This window comes from Oryctolagus cuniculus, chromosome 1 (assembly GCF_964237555.1).
Source record: "Oryctolagus cuniculus chromosome 1, mOryCun1.1, whole genome shotgun sequence".
In the NCBI taxonomy this organism is placed as follows: Eukaryota; Metazoa; Chordata; class Mammalia; order Lagomorpha; family Leporidae; genus Oryctolagus; species Oryctolagus cuniculus.
The window spans coordinates 128391121-128404863 of record NC_091432.1 but is presented as its reverse complement, the minus strand read 5'-3'; the positions used below and the strand labels follow the sequence as shown (position 1 = coordinate 128404863).

General features: G+C 39.8%; 2 protein-coding genes across 4 annotated transcripts in view; one reads left to right on the top strand and one right to left on the bottom strand.

Moving 5' to 3' along the window:
* The window catches only part of NCAPD3 (non-SMC condensin II complex subunit D3), a 72409-nt gene that overhangs the window by 924 nt on the left and 57742 nt on the right, over positions 1–13743 (top strand). For both annotated transcript variants that reach the window (XM_051834481.2, XM_051834480.2), the window contains exons 2-8: positions 4152–4306; positions 6662–6824; positions 9568–9752; positions 10330–10497; positions 10591–10652; positions 10819–10903; positions 13286–13419. In XM_051834481.2, the coding sequence (XP_051690441.1) occupies positions 4152–4306; positions 6662–6824; positions 9568–9752; positions 10330–10497; positions 10591–10652; positions 10819–10903; positions 13286–13419 (952 nt within the window). The remainder of the gene's footprint in view (positions 1–4151; positions 4307–6661; positions 6825–9567; positions 9753–10329; positions 10498–10590; positions 10653–10818; positions 10904–13285; positions 13420–13743) is intronic.
* Positions 1718–13743, bottom strand: part of JAM3 (junctional adhesion molecule 3) — a 159633-nt gene continuing 147607 nt past the window's right edge. For both annotated transcript variants that reach the window (XM_070048397.1, XM_070048394.1), the window contains one exon: positions 1718–1870. In XM_070048397.1, coding sequence (XP_069904498.1) covers positions 1733–1870 — 138 coding nt within the window. In that variant the 3' untranslated portion in view covers positions 1718–1732. The remainder of the gene's footprint in view (positions 1871–13743) is intronic.

Sequence of the window (13743 nt, the reverse complement as noted above, 5' to 3'; positions counted from 1 at the left end):
TCGCGTTTTCAAAGATAAGCAACGAGGTAGGGCATGTGCGTGTGTTGGGAACTTCCCGTTTTGGCGAATGCGGTTTTGAGTCTCCCGGAGTTATTTGGGTCCGTTTAGCGTGCAGGTATCTGCGGGCAGCTTGCTTTGAGCTTGCTCAGCCTCAGTTTCTTCATCTGTCAAACGGGGGTTATAATGTCTACCTCATGAAGTTACAGGGGTGAACCCAGAACCTGGCACGTAATCCTTGGTGGATAAATACTCAGTTCAAACTCAGTGCCGTATTTATTTTGTTCCTTTTTCAGCACTGTGCATGTCCTGCTGTACTCTGTCATGCTGTGCTCCCCACCTGGGATGCACGTTTCTGCACTTCTTTCCCCAGGCAAACACTCGATTTCTGATTCGGTTGAAGAATCATCCTCCCCGTCTCTATTCCTTCTGCTGTAGTACTGGTATTTCCTACTGTACCGTCTCTTATTTTACAGCTTGCATTCTATGTCTGTTACGAATTTCACATTCATCCATTGACAAATAATACTCATAGCTCTCACTTATTGGGTGTCTTACACATTATTTTTGTCAAGAGTCTTGTAATACCTGTGATGAAGGAGAGGCGCATACTCAGAGTATATTAGTCTTACTCTGTCTGACTCAAATTTGCTGGTCTTTTTTCTATCATAACCCTAGTTTCTTATTGTAAGTGTTAGATGGTGAGATCTTGATGGACAAGAATCTTCTAGTATTCACTTTTGTATCCCTAGAACTTAACACAGTCTTCTTAATGATTGTTGACTGACTAATTCACTTCTTCCATCCTAAGTGAGGTGGGTAGAGCAGGAGTTATCTCCATTTGACAGTTGGGAAAATAGGTAGTGAGGATTAAGTGATTTGATGGAAGTCTAAAGCCATGTAAAAGTAGGGTCAGTAACAGAGTGCCAGGTCTATTCTTTATGCATTTGGACCATTGTTGTGATCCAGTAATGAGATCAGAAGTACTGATGTGGGTTTTAAAATGTGTATATGAACCAAGCAGAAAACTATGAAAGACCGAGGCGGGAAAACACGCAGAGACACTTTTTTTGTGGGGGGGGAGGGAGGAACATATTTGTGGTGTTTTAGTAGAGTGACTAGGAAACTGAGTGAATGAGTCATTAACTAAAGCATGTTAAATTCAAGTCCTTGGGAAGATTTCTTCTAAGCTGGAATGTCTAGTATCCACTCATCCTGTAGTGCTTTTCTCATTGATTCCCAGACCTACCATCATTCTTCATTCGAGTCCCTTTTTAAAGATTATTCTTGAATCGAGACCCTCCTGTTAACATCTTCTGCTTGGAATATGTGCAGCTGTCCCTAGGATTTCATGGACCTTAGAAATTACACATTATGGGCTTCTCTCTTGTCACTTGTGTAAATACAGATAAAATTGATAGAAAGACTGAAAAAAGTGGGGAAATTGTCAGAACCTGGTGGAAATGAGTCTCTTGAGAACCTGGAGGGTGGATTTGTAGGAGAAAGGTCTTATTTTACCCAATTGCTGTTTGGCCACAGCAGGTAGAATGTCTTTACCTTTTGGGTCTGTTCTAGCATCTCCTTTTGCAGGATTAATAGACTTTTTTCTCCTATGCATCCTTGGGATGAACCTAAGGAACAGCAGAACCTCATCTTTGTTTTGTCCCTCAATACCAAAATTGCTTCTCTTCCAAGATTTTCCCTCTCTTACCTTAATCCTTGGTTTCATATGACTTTATTTACTCCCATGAGATGCTAAACATTGTACATGGTTAATCTGTTGTCCCCAAACTATCTTCTCGTTGAACACTTGTGACGGTGAACTAGGCCAAGATGGTCTGCTGTTAAAATCTTTGCAGTTTTTTTCTGTTCCCTGAAAGAAAGAAACAAACAAAAAAAGTCAGTGTATAGAATTTATCACTTTTAAGTTGTGTTTTACAAGTATTAAGTCTGTGAAGAGTGAAACAGAAGTGGCCATTTCCCCCCTTTCCTTCTTTTCTGCTGGCTGCCTTCATCTTGACGTCTTGCCATTCATTACATAATAGGTCTTCCCATTAGAACACTTGATAGGCATTATTACCTACATCTTATAAGTGAGGTTGTAGAGGCTCAAGAGTGTCACCAATGAAGTGACTCAAATCATACTGATGATTTTAGGAGGACTAGAAATTAGGGCTAGCTAATGCCTTCCAATGGAGGTTGATACTGGGGGCTGGTGCTGTGGCATGATAAGCTAAGCATCCACCTGCAGCACCAGTATTCCATATGGACACTAGTTTGAGTCCTGGCTGCTTCACTTCCAATCCAGCATCCCTGCTGATGGCCTGGGAAAGCAGTAGAAGATGGCCCAAGTGCTTGGGCTCCTGTACCTGCATGGGAGACTTGGAAGAAGCTCCTGGCTTCAAATCAGCCCAGCTCCGGCCGTTGGGGCCATTGGGAGAGTGAACTAAGAGACTGGAAGACCTCTCTGTGTCTCTCCCTCCCTCTAATTCTTCCTCTCAAGTAAATAAATAAGTTTTTTTTTTTTTTTAATTAGGTTGATGCTACTGTAGAGAGTAGAGTAGTAGGGAGAGTAATAAAGTAGTGGAGAGAGTAGTTGTGAACAAAGCCAAAATAAGAAATGAGATGTTTTGCTCTCATCTACAATGTGCATGAGAACATTACTGGAGCTTTCTCCTGACATCTCAGCAAGGCTGCAGTGGTTGCTGCTGTCCAAACTTTGTAATACCACCCTTCCAAGGCCAAGAAGAAGAGATACAACAGAAAGTAAGTCAAGAAAGATAAAGACCCATGAACAAATCTTGTGGCAAGGCCTCAAAGAGAAAGTGATCCAAAGACAAAGTTCAGGACAAACTCAGCAAACTGATCCTGTTTGACAGAGCTGCTTATAACGACTTCTAAGAAAATTCCCAGCTACAAGCTTATAACCCTAACTGTGGTCTCTGAGAGACTAAAGATTTGAGATTCCCTGGTTAGGGAACCCTTCAGGAGCTCCTGAGTAAAGGACTTAGCAAAGTGGTTTTAAAGCACAGAGCTCAATTAATTTACACTAGAAACACCAAGACTGGAAATGCCCCAGCTACTGGTGAAGGTACGTAACAGGTCCAGCCAATTATACTTTTGGAAATAACACTTTACTGCAGAAAAAGTCACTGGAAATAGAGAGAGATGCACTTAGGTTTTTCAGGTCTTCTTTCAGGCAGCATATTTTTTGTCTTTGGCAAGAAGGCTATGAAAGCCATTTGAGATGCAAGGACTTTGTCCTCCAGAGTCAAGCTCCAGTGATGGATTATGATAGGATAGGTAGATTGTGTTCTAAGGAGAATGGAGTTGGATAATTGTAAGACTGTTCATTTGCTGAGTGCACTATAGTGCTCAGAGCTATGCAAGAAATGTTGAAGCCATCTGTCTCTCACACCCTGCTTTCAAATCAGTGATCAACAGATATTTGAAGAATATTAATTTGAAAACACACTTGATGATTTACTTGTCCAAAATGTCCACATCTTTCCATCCAGTCCTAATTTTAGGGAATGTTAGGAAAATAACAAAAACACTGAAGAAATAATTTGTTAGAAAAGTCAGAGAGCATGAGATTGGCAAGGAATCCAGTTAGGACACTGCATTACTGTCATTATCGTGCATTCTTTTCATCTGTGCATTTGGGCATCACTGAGTATTTCTGTGGTGTTGAGTCTGGCTCATCTCCTGTAGTTGAAACTCTTGTAACATGCAGCATCACTGTCCAAGGGCGTGGGTGTATTGTCTTGGTTATGAGTTTCGGAGGAGAAGCATCTTCAGCCATCTTTGATTAACCTCTCTTTCTTCTCCTGAAGGAAAACATGGAGAAGCCTGAGGATCAAGTGTTGTCAAGTGTCAGTCCCTAAAAGTATCTAAAAAGTGTTCTATTTTGGTGTATTTGGAGGGTGACTAACTTAATAGCTAAATGTCAGTTGATTCTAAAAAAGAAAGAAAAAGTTCTATTCTACTGTTCTTTATGCTAAACCTGTATTGTTACATTTAAATGTGAATTGTGTCTAATAAACTTTTCTTCTCTTGAATGTGCCTTGTGTCTAAAAGTGATCAGTTGATGAAAGTAATCAATCCTGAGTTGCTATATAGCATTTCATTAAATTCATTGCATTTTCCCCTAGAATGGGTGGATACAGTATGGGAACTGGACTTCACAGAGACTGAGCCTTTGGATCCCAACATAGAAGCAGAGATCATAGAGACTGGATTGAATGCATTCACAAAACTCTATGAAAGTCTTTTCCCCTTTGCCACTGAAGAACACGGATCCACAGAGGTAAAAATAAACAAATAAATAAAATAAATTAAGCTAGTCATCTAGCGCTAGCATCTAGAGGTCCTAAAATAGTGAGCCACATTGTAAAAAATGCTCTAAGAGAAGTGCTGGTGTCCTCTAATAGGGCCTTAGAAAAAGGAATACAGCATGATCTGGGAAGAGGAAAAGGTGGGAGGTGAATCTTGACAGATGGGTAGAGTGTTGAAAGCAGAAGTTAGGGTTGTATGGCATTTCTGGTGAAGGAACCACAGTGGATGTGCAGGGAGTGTTGAGAGAATTGTGAGTAGTGTGGTATGAGTGCATGCAGAGTTTTCAACTCACGGTGGGACACAGACTAAGAGTAGATCATGAGTAGCTTTAAGTGGGGTTTGACTTTGGGATTTGCATATTTTAATAGGGTATTCACTGTATGATTTTCTCATGTAAGCATCAAGTGTTTATTAACTCATTTAATCCTTCCAGCTGGCCCTGGGTGGAATAGATTACAGTGCACAAAAGACTTAAGTCATGTGAACGAATATGTTTTAGGACAAATGTTCTTGACTGAAGGTTGACTGAAGTGGGGGAAAAGATTGTACGTAGGGAGATGGCTTGGGGCGACTATTATGGTAGTCTAGGTATTAAGAATATTAACGGTACAGTCTGGAGTTACAATTATGAGAACCAGGATGGAAAACTAAAAGTAAAAACTAGGGACATTTTTTTGATGTAGAATTAATAGGGTTTTGTGAACCAGGCAGCCTTTATCATATACCTAAGGGATGGTGTTAAGTGCTAAATTAATTGGGTATTGGGTATAGAGAATAAGTGAAAGAAGTCAGAGATCCCCAAGATTTCAACAGTAGGAGGAAGAGGATATTGTTAACCTTAGGTGAGCAGTATGGGAGAAAGAGCAACATCAAGCGGGAAAATTATCAGTTCCATTTGTAAGCTTTGGCATGTGGCACTGCGTTAGGAGACACTTGGGAGGTATAAGAGGTAGTTATAAATATGGAATGGAAGACCAGGAGAAGAATTCTCTGAAAGGAGAAATTCTGCCTTGCCAAAGTGACAATCAGATGGAGCCCCAGTGATTGGGTGGTCCAGGCTGGACAAGTGTAGGTGCAAGTGGCCTTAGCAGGATGTGATTGCTGTAAAAAGATGATACTAAGGATGTGGTAGCTGTAAAGAAGATGATACTTCTTGCCGAAACTTCCTAATGAAGGAGAGGAGGGTGCCAAGGTGGTATATGGTACAAATTGTGGGTAATTTCTGCCAGTACCTACTGCATTCTCTGTCTTTTCAAAGAAGCAGTAAGTTCAAAGACTAGTTTCTTGAATTTTGTAACTCTTTGCTTTTTTAAAGACACCCAAGAATAAGCCATATTTAGCTGGGTTTAATTTATAAGCATAATCTATATTGAGTTCACTTCAGCAGTACATATACTAAAAAGAATAACCCATATCCTCTTTCTATGTTTATTAGGAGAAAGCATGGAATGACAATAACATTAGTAAAACTGGTTTCTATTCTAGGGTTTATTTCCTCTCACCCAGGTTACCTTTGCAAACTTCTGAGGGAGGAACTTTCAGGAGTTTACTTTGCTGCTCCCATTGCCCATGATCTGTAGAACATTTAGAAATTGCTTTGGGGTAGGCATTGTGGCACAGAAGGTTAAACTGCCACTTGAGACTTCTGCATCCAATTTCACAGTGCCTGGGATTGAGTCCTGCCCCTGCTTCTGATCCTTCTTCCTGTCTGGGGGCAGCACATGGTGGTCCAAGTCCTTGGGTTCCTGTCATCCACATGAAAAACTTAGGTGGAGTTCCTGGCTCCTGGCTTTGGCCTGGCCCAGCCTTGGCTCATATAGGCATTTGGGAAACAAACCAGCTGATGGAAGATTCTCTCTCTCTTTCTCTCTCTCTCTCCTTCTCTCTGTCACCCTGCCTTTCAAATATAAGTCAGTCAAGCTTAAAGAAATTTCTCAGATTTCATCAGTAATTAGTGATAAATGGATTCAGGTACATTTAACATAGATAAAGGAGTAACTTTTCTAAGTAATCACTAATATAAGAGATTCCAAAAGTATTAATGTAGTTTTAAGCCATAACAATTTGAGAAACATATGTGCTTCAAACCTGCAAAAAGATTTTTTTTCCTGAAAATTGAATACATTTCTTACATGCTTACTTACTTTATAATTTTTTAAGTTTGATGTTTTTGTTTTAGTCTTCTAAAGATGGCATGCATTTATCATTAGGAGCCAGCTTGGTCTCTTCCTGTTTGTGTAAGGTATTAAGTATGTGTACAAATAAAAAAAAGATGATTTATCCATTTCTCTAATTTCTAGCTTTTGTAATTTACCTTCTCCCCCAGAGCATTTGGACCTTCCTCATTGAGAACAATATTTCCCACAGTGCTTTGGTGGCATTATTCTATCACTTTGTTCAAATAGTCCATAAGAGAAGTATCAGTGTACAATACCGAGAGTATGGCCTTCATGCTGCTGGACTTTATTTTTTGCTACTAGAAATACCAGGTATGTATACAACTGGTCCTCTGTTATCAATGGGCTCAACCAACCGTGAATTGAAAATATTCAGAAAAAGATGTTATATTGACATGTACGAGGTGGTCATCTCTGTGATGGCTGACTGCACTGGAAGTGTATGAACTTTTTCTTCTTGTCGTTGTTCCAACAGTTCAGTAAAACAACTATTTACATAGAATTTACATTATGTTATGTATTAGAAATAATGTAGAGATGATTTAAAGTATACAGGGGACTGTGCATAGGTGCTGTGCAAATATTGTGGCATTTTATATAAGAGACTTGGGCATCCATGAATTTGTTAAGGGGTGGGAATCTAGCAGAAACTCCTTGCAGATACAGAGGGATGGCCATCCTCAGTAGGCTAAAACAATCCTTTTGTCATTGTTCTTCTGCATTGTTTTCAGTACTTGCACTGTGCTTCTTATAAAATGAGGAAGTGGTAACCCATCTTATGGGGTTGTTGGGAGGATTAAATGAGAGCAAGAACATGGCATATTACAGGTGTTTGAAAAGAATCTTTCCACTTTTGCATTATTTGTGTTTGTTTTCTGAAATTATGCTGTGTTCATAACCTTATAGAAATAATTAGAAAGGGATAGGCTTAATGGGAAGAGTTTTAAACTGCAAGTGATCCATCCACCCACACTCCGCAACTCTAGGATAAAATTCTGATATTGCCCTGTCTTCTGCTGACTACCTGTTCCCAGATTCAGAAACACTGCTGTGGGGAGTCATTGTGTTAGATGTCTCCTGTGTGGGTATTGAAAAACAGATTAATCCGGCACCGCGGCTCACTAGGCTAATCCTCCGCCTTGCGGCGCCGGCACACCGGGTTCTAGTCCTGGTCGGGGCCCCGGATTCTGTCTCGGCTGCCCCTCTTCCAGGCCAGCTCTCTGCTGTGGCCTGGGAGTGCAGTGGAGGATGGCCCGAGTACTTGGGCCCTGCACCCCATGGGAGACCAGGAGAAGCACCTGGCTCCTGCCATCGGATCAGCGTGGGTGCACCGGCCGCAGCACGCTGGCCATGGCGGCCATTGGAGGGTGAACCAAAGGCAAAGGAAGACCTTTCTCTCTGTCTCTCTCTCTCACTGTCCACTCTGCCTGTCAAAAAAAAAAAAAAAAGAAAAAAGAAAAAGAAAAACAGATTAAAACCTTCTATTCAAGAAAGTATGAGAGTAGCTAATAACTGAAAAAAGAAAGCACTAGAATAGAGGATTTATGAGCACTGTGCTGCTTCTTTCGGTTGATGTTCTTTCTGTAGGCATCCTTACCATCCTCCTCCTTACTCCAAACCCAAGGCATAGAGATTGAGCTGAAGAACCCAATGTTCTTATGTTTAAGAAAATTACAGAATAGGCAACTTGTCATTACTTATATGAATGCTCATAATAAATGTTAAAAATCTCTTCTGTATGGTTTGGAAACAGGTAAAAAGATATTTAAAGCCTTGAAAACTGAATTATATTATTAATCTCTCATGATGACTTCTGAAGTAAGTTCCTAAAGAACGTAGTTGCTAAATAATCATGCATGCATATGTTTTGGTCAATGATAGACTATACATATGACAGTAGTCCCATAAGATGATGATGGAAATGAAATCACTAGTCTTGTAGCCTGGTGACATCATTGCCTTCATAACAGCACTGTGCAATGTGTTACTCACCTATTGTGGTGATGCTGGTGTAAACAGTCTACTACATAAAAGTATAGCACATACAATTGTGTGCCATATGTAATAATTGGTAATAAATGACTGTTACTGGTTTATGTGTTCACTGTGTTTTGCCTTTTATTGTTATTTAGAACTGTACTCTTTCTTAAAAGTTTCCTGTAAAATAGCATGCAGCAGTCTCACCCATCTCATGCTTCCTGCATCAGGAGGACACTTCAAGTAATTGACCTATACTGTTCAGGTTTCTGTAAATGCACTCTATATGATGTTTGCACAATGACAAAAGTCAACTTGGGACATACTTCTCAGCGCATATCTGCATCGCTGAGTGAGGCTTGACTGTAGTATATCATTTGTAACTGAACTTTTCTCTGAAAAAACAGATGCAGGGCCCAAGGACTTGGGCCATCCTCTGTTGCTTTCTCAGGCACATTAGCAGAGAGCTGGATCAGAAGTGGAGCAGCTGGGACTTGAACCGGCGCCCCTAGGCTGTGCCACACTGCTGGCCCCTACCCTCAACTTTTTTTGTTTTTTTTTTTATATGAATGTACTGTGAAATAATGCTAAAAAGTAAATACATGAACTATTAGCATAGACTTTTATCATCGTTATCAAGTGTTATGTATTATACATAATTGTGCTGTCTATGTGACTGGCATGACAGCATTGTTTACATCAGCATCACCACACCTGGAAGTCATGTGTTGTAGTCGGCTTTATCATGGCTATGATGTCACAAGTTGACTGTCACATCACTATGTGATAGGAATTTTTCAGCTCCATTGTAACCTCCTGGAACCTCCATTATGGGCCTGTTTCATTAACTGAAACATTGTTAATATAGTGCATAACTGTATTTATTTCTGATGAGGCACTGTTGCTCACCCCTAAGGCTGAAGTTGAAAATGATACTTTTTTACTAAAAGTTCACTGTTAGTCAGCCTTAGTGAAAAATATGTTTTCTTACTTTTTAACTTTTTTTAAAATCTGTTGTTACAGATATATTTCTAAATAATTAAAATTAATCTGTTTACTGTTTACTTTTTATGAATAGGCAGTATAGCCAATCAAGTTTTCCACCCAGTGATGTTTGACAAATGCATTCAGATCCTAAAGAAGAGCTGGCCCCAAGAATTTAACTTGAGTCGGAAAAGAAAGAAAGAGCAGCCTAAGAGCTCTCAGACTAATCCAAGGGGAAACAGAAAAAGAGGGAAACCACTCAGGAAAGAGGATATTGAGGTAAGAAGTAAGTGGAATAATCAAACATCTGTGCTAACACATGATTTTGATTTTTTTCAAGATTGTCTTTTTCTTAAATATAACTATGGTTTGGGGCATCATGATTATAACCAAAGAGCCTAAACTATCATTACCTGTCTAATCTAAGTTGCCTCTTGGGCATCCAGGTTCCGTTTTTCCAGTCTCCTTGCTCATCTCTCCCCAGTTTTGTTCTTTGGTGTGCTTGATATGTTTGCCACATTGTCTTATTGTCATTAGAGAGAATGGTTGAAGTGTCCTGAGTACTTATGACTGTAAGACCATAATAGAATTACGTTAATTCCAGATTCTTTTGTGACAAGGTGGGATGATAGAGGTTTGTTGACATCAAAACTTCTAAGAAGCAAAGGAATTCTTGGTGACCAAAAAGTGCAGTGGCAGATTGATTTACCGTTGTAGCCATGGAGACTTCCACCAGTCAGGGGGCTTAAAGTCAGGTCACTTCAGTGACTCAGCTCCTATCTGGAGTTTAACTGGACTGAAATCTTTGGCACAGGGTATTACTAAATAGTTGCCTCCACATTTGTTCATACTCTAGATGGATGAAACTATAGAAGAAGAAGATGAGGAGGAGAATATTTGTTTTTCTGCCCGGGACCTTTCACAAATTAGAAATGCCATCTTTCACCTTTTGAAGAATTTTTTGAGGCTTCTGCCCAAGTTTTCCCTGAAAGAAAAGCCACAGTGTATACAGAATTGTATAGAAGTAAGTGACAATTCCAGGAACTTTGGGCAGAGTTGATGGCTAATACTTACTGAGTAGGAAAAGTCAGACCTTTTCTTGGTATCTGTTTTACAGGTCTTTGTTGCATTAACTAATTTTGAGCCAGTTCCCCATGAATTTTGTGTTACCCAAACCAGGTAAGCCATTGCTACAATTTAAATATAATATAATAATTTTCCTCCAGAAGTATAAATGTTGTCTGATACTGATAGACACACTGTTAGAATTTATGCCTTTTAATATTGTTTGTAGAGTTAAGTATTATCCCAAAGGGAATCATATTCATCTTTTCTTTTTCTTTAGAAGCCTCCACCAAGTAAAATATATTCCAGAGCTGGCCTATCATGGATTGTATTTGCTGTGTTCCCCAATCCATGGAGGAGATAAGGTAAAAGAAATAGGTTCCAGTTTAGCTACTGCTTGGATTACAAGCAAATGCAGCATACAATGAGAAGGCATTAAAACATATGAAGTAGTGACTATTTAGTAGTACATTGTCATGACCTTGTACTATTTGTACAACAAATACCATCACAATTTCTGTTTGCTAGCTACTCTGTAATACCAAATTTATATCCAAATACTTGGGAGCCCTAGCAAATTATTTGTTAGGTTTCAAACAAAAAAATGTTTCCAATGTGAATTAAGAGCAGATAAGCTACAGAACAGTATTTTAAGAAATACTCACCACATCATTCTAAAGAGTAGAAGAGACAGAATTGTCAGGTTTCCCTGGGCAAGTCATGTGTGCTTCAGTGTCTCTATTAGTATTTGTATTACTTAAGTTGATATTCTAAAGAAATTGTACAGACTATCATTCCCAGTTAGCACTGATACCTGATTTTGTCCCTAAATTGCTTTTTAAAAAAATTTTTTTGTTGTTGTTTATTTGAAAGACGGACAATCACAGCAATTGCAGACTTTTGGGGAATAAACCAGCCAAATTGGAGCCCTTGTCTGTCTGTCTTCCTCCCCAAAAAATAAATAGTAAATAAATAATAGTTTTTAAATGACAATGATTTTGGGGTTTGCATATCTCTGTTCATGTTCTGGCTCCATCACTCATTAGCAGTGTATCCTTGTCTGAGTTACTCATTCTATGAAAGCCTCATATTTCATATCTGAACAAAAAGGATGAAGTCTAAGTCTGTCACAGTATTAAATGAAATTAGATGTGTCAAATGCTGACCAGAATGCATATTGTTTAGCAAGTGGTTGATATTTTATAGTTTATTATATCTGTCATTTCCATGTGTTTGAAATATGAATGTGATAGAATTCAGAATAGTGCCTGTAATTTCCAGGCCCTTTTTCCGGCCAGTTTTGTGGCACAGTGCATTAAGCTGCTGCCTACAACACCAGCATCCCATATGGGTTCCAGTTCACTTCCTGGCTGTTCCACTTCCAATCCAGCTCCCTGCTAATGTGCCTGGGAAAATAGTGGAAGATGACCCAAGTACTTGGGCCCCTGCCACCTGTGTGGGACACTCAGATGAAGCACCTAGCTTCAGCCTGGCTAAGCCCCAGCCATTGTGGCTGTTTGGGCAGTGAATCAGTGGATGGAAGATTTCTCTAGCTCTTTTCCCTCTCTCTCTCTGTAACTCTGCCTTTCAAATAAGTAAATAAATCTTTAATTAATAAATAATTTTGAGACCCTTTTTAAAATCTGAAAAGATAAAATGGATGGTAAAATGCATCCTTTTACATTCACTGTCACTCTAAAAATGTCGTATTTTTTAAGTTGGGAAAGTATTGATTTGACGTTGTCCAGTCTCAGTTTTAGCCAGATCTTTAATTATTATGGACAGCCTAATTTTGGAGTTTATTTTTATAAAATGTGAATTAGTCACATCCTACTTATATCATATAGTTCTGTGACTGAAATATAGTAAAATCTCGTGTGTGTGTATATATTATATATATATGGAAATATTTAATGTAAAAGCTACCAAATACTTGTGTTTTTTTTTAATTTCCTTTTTTTTTTTTTTTTAATTTTTTTGACAGGCAGCGTGGACAGTGAGAGAGAGAGACAGAGAGAAAGGTCTTCCTTTGCCGTTGGTTCACCCTCCAATGGCCGCCGCGGCTGGCGCACCGCGCTGATCCGAAGCCAGGAGCCAAGTGCTTCTCCTGGTCTCCCATGGGGTGCAGGGCCCAAGCACTTGGACCATCCTCCACTGCACTCCCTGGCTACAGCAGAGAGCTGGCCTGGAAGAGGGGCAACCAGGACAGAATCCGGGGCCCCGACCGGGACTAGAACCCGGTGTGCCGGTGCCGCAAGGCAGAGGATTAGCCTATTAAGCCGCGGCGCCGGCCTAATACTTGGTTTTCAGTAGAAGTTTGTTTTACTGAGTGAACAAACTAATCAGCTGAATTACTTGAGATAATATATCAGAAGGGGCTTTTTAAACTTTAGGTAAAACACAATTGTATGATAATGGTCTAACTCCTTTTTAAATAAGGGAATGGTAGTAGCATTTGTTGCCATTTGTAAGTGACAGTTCCCCATTTGCCCACAATTTGGGGTTATACCATGCAGGGGTGGGGCGAGAAAGAAGACAGTGTTCTCACTATTGTTTATAAGCAGTTCTTTTACATTGTGTATTGATTGAATAGCTGAAATTGTCCAGGAAGCACGTCCCTAGTATTCAGCCAGAAATTTTGTTAACCTGGCTTCCTTCAGAGGGCTTGAACTAGTTTAGTCTTCATAGCTGTCTTTGAAGGCCTTGGATTCTCTTTTTGTTAAATTGAATTTTCTTTCCTTTTCTAGGTTATCAGTTGTATCTTCCATCAACTGCTAAATGTCATATTAATGTTAGAAGAAGGTGAAGGATCTCATCGTGCCCCACTTGCCGTTACTTCACAAGTCATCAGTCGAAGAAATCAAGCAGTCCAGTTTATCAGGTGAGGCACACAGATGCTGAATTTTTACTCTCTTACTCTCCCTCAGTCATCTGGGCTTTATGCTAACAAGATTTCTGATACCTTGGGAGTTGGAATATCTAGCCTGATGGTGATTTGTGGGAGTCAAAACAAACCCCTTTGTAGCTACTGTGGTTCATGTGGTCACTCCTGGTAGTGCTTGTGTCCAGGCACTGTTAGAGAGATAAAGGGCCTGCAAGTCTTGGGCCAGAGCCCGCCTCCAGGTCAAATCCATCCAGCCTGTGGGGCAGCTTCTCAGGACAGTCACCTTTCTTTCCCTTTTGTAGTGTTAACCACTCCAGCAAG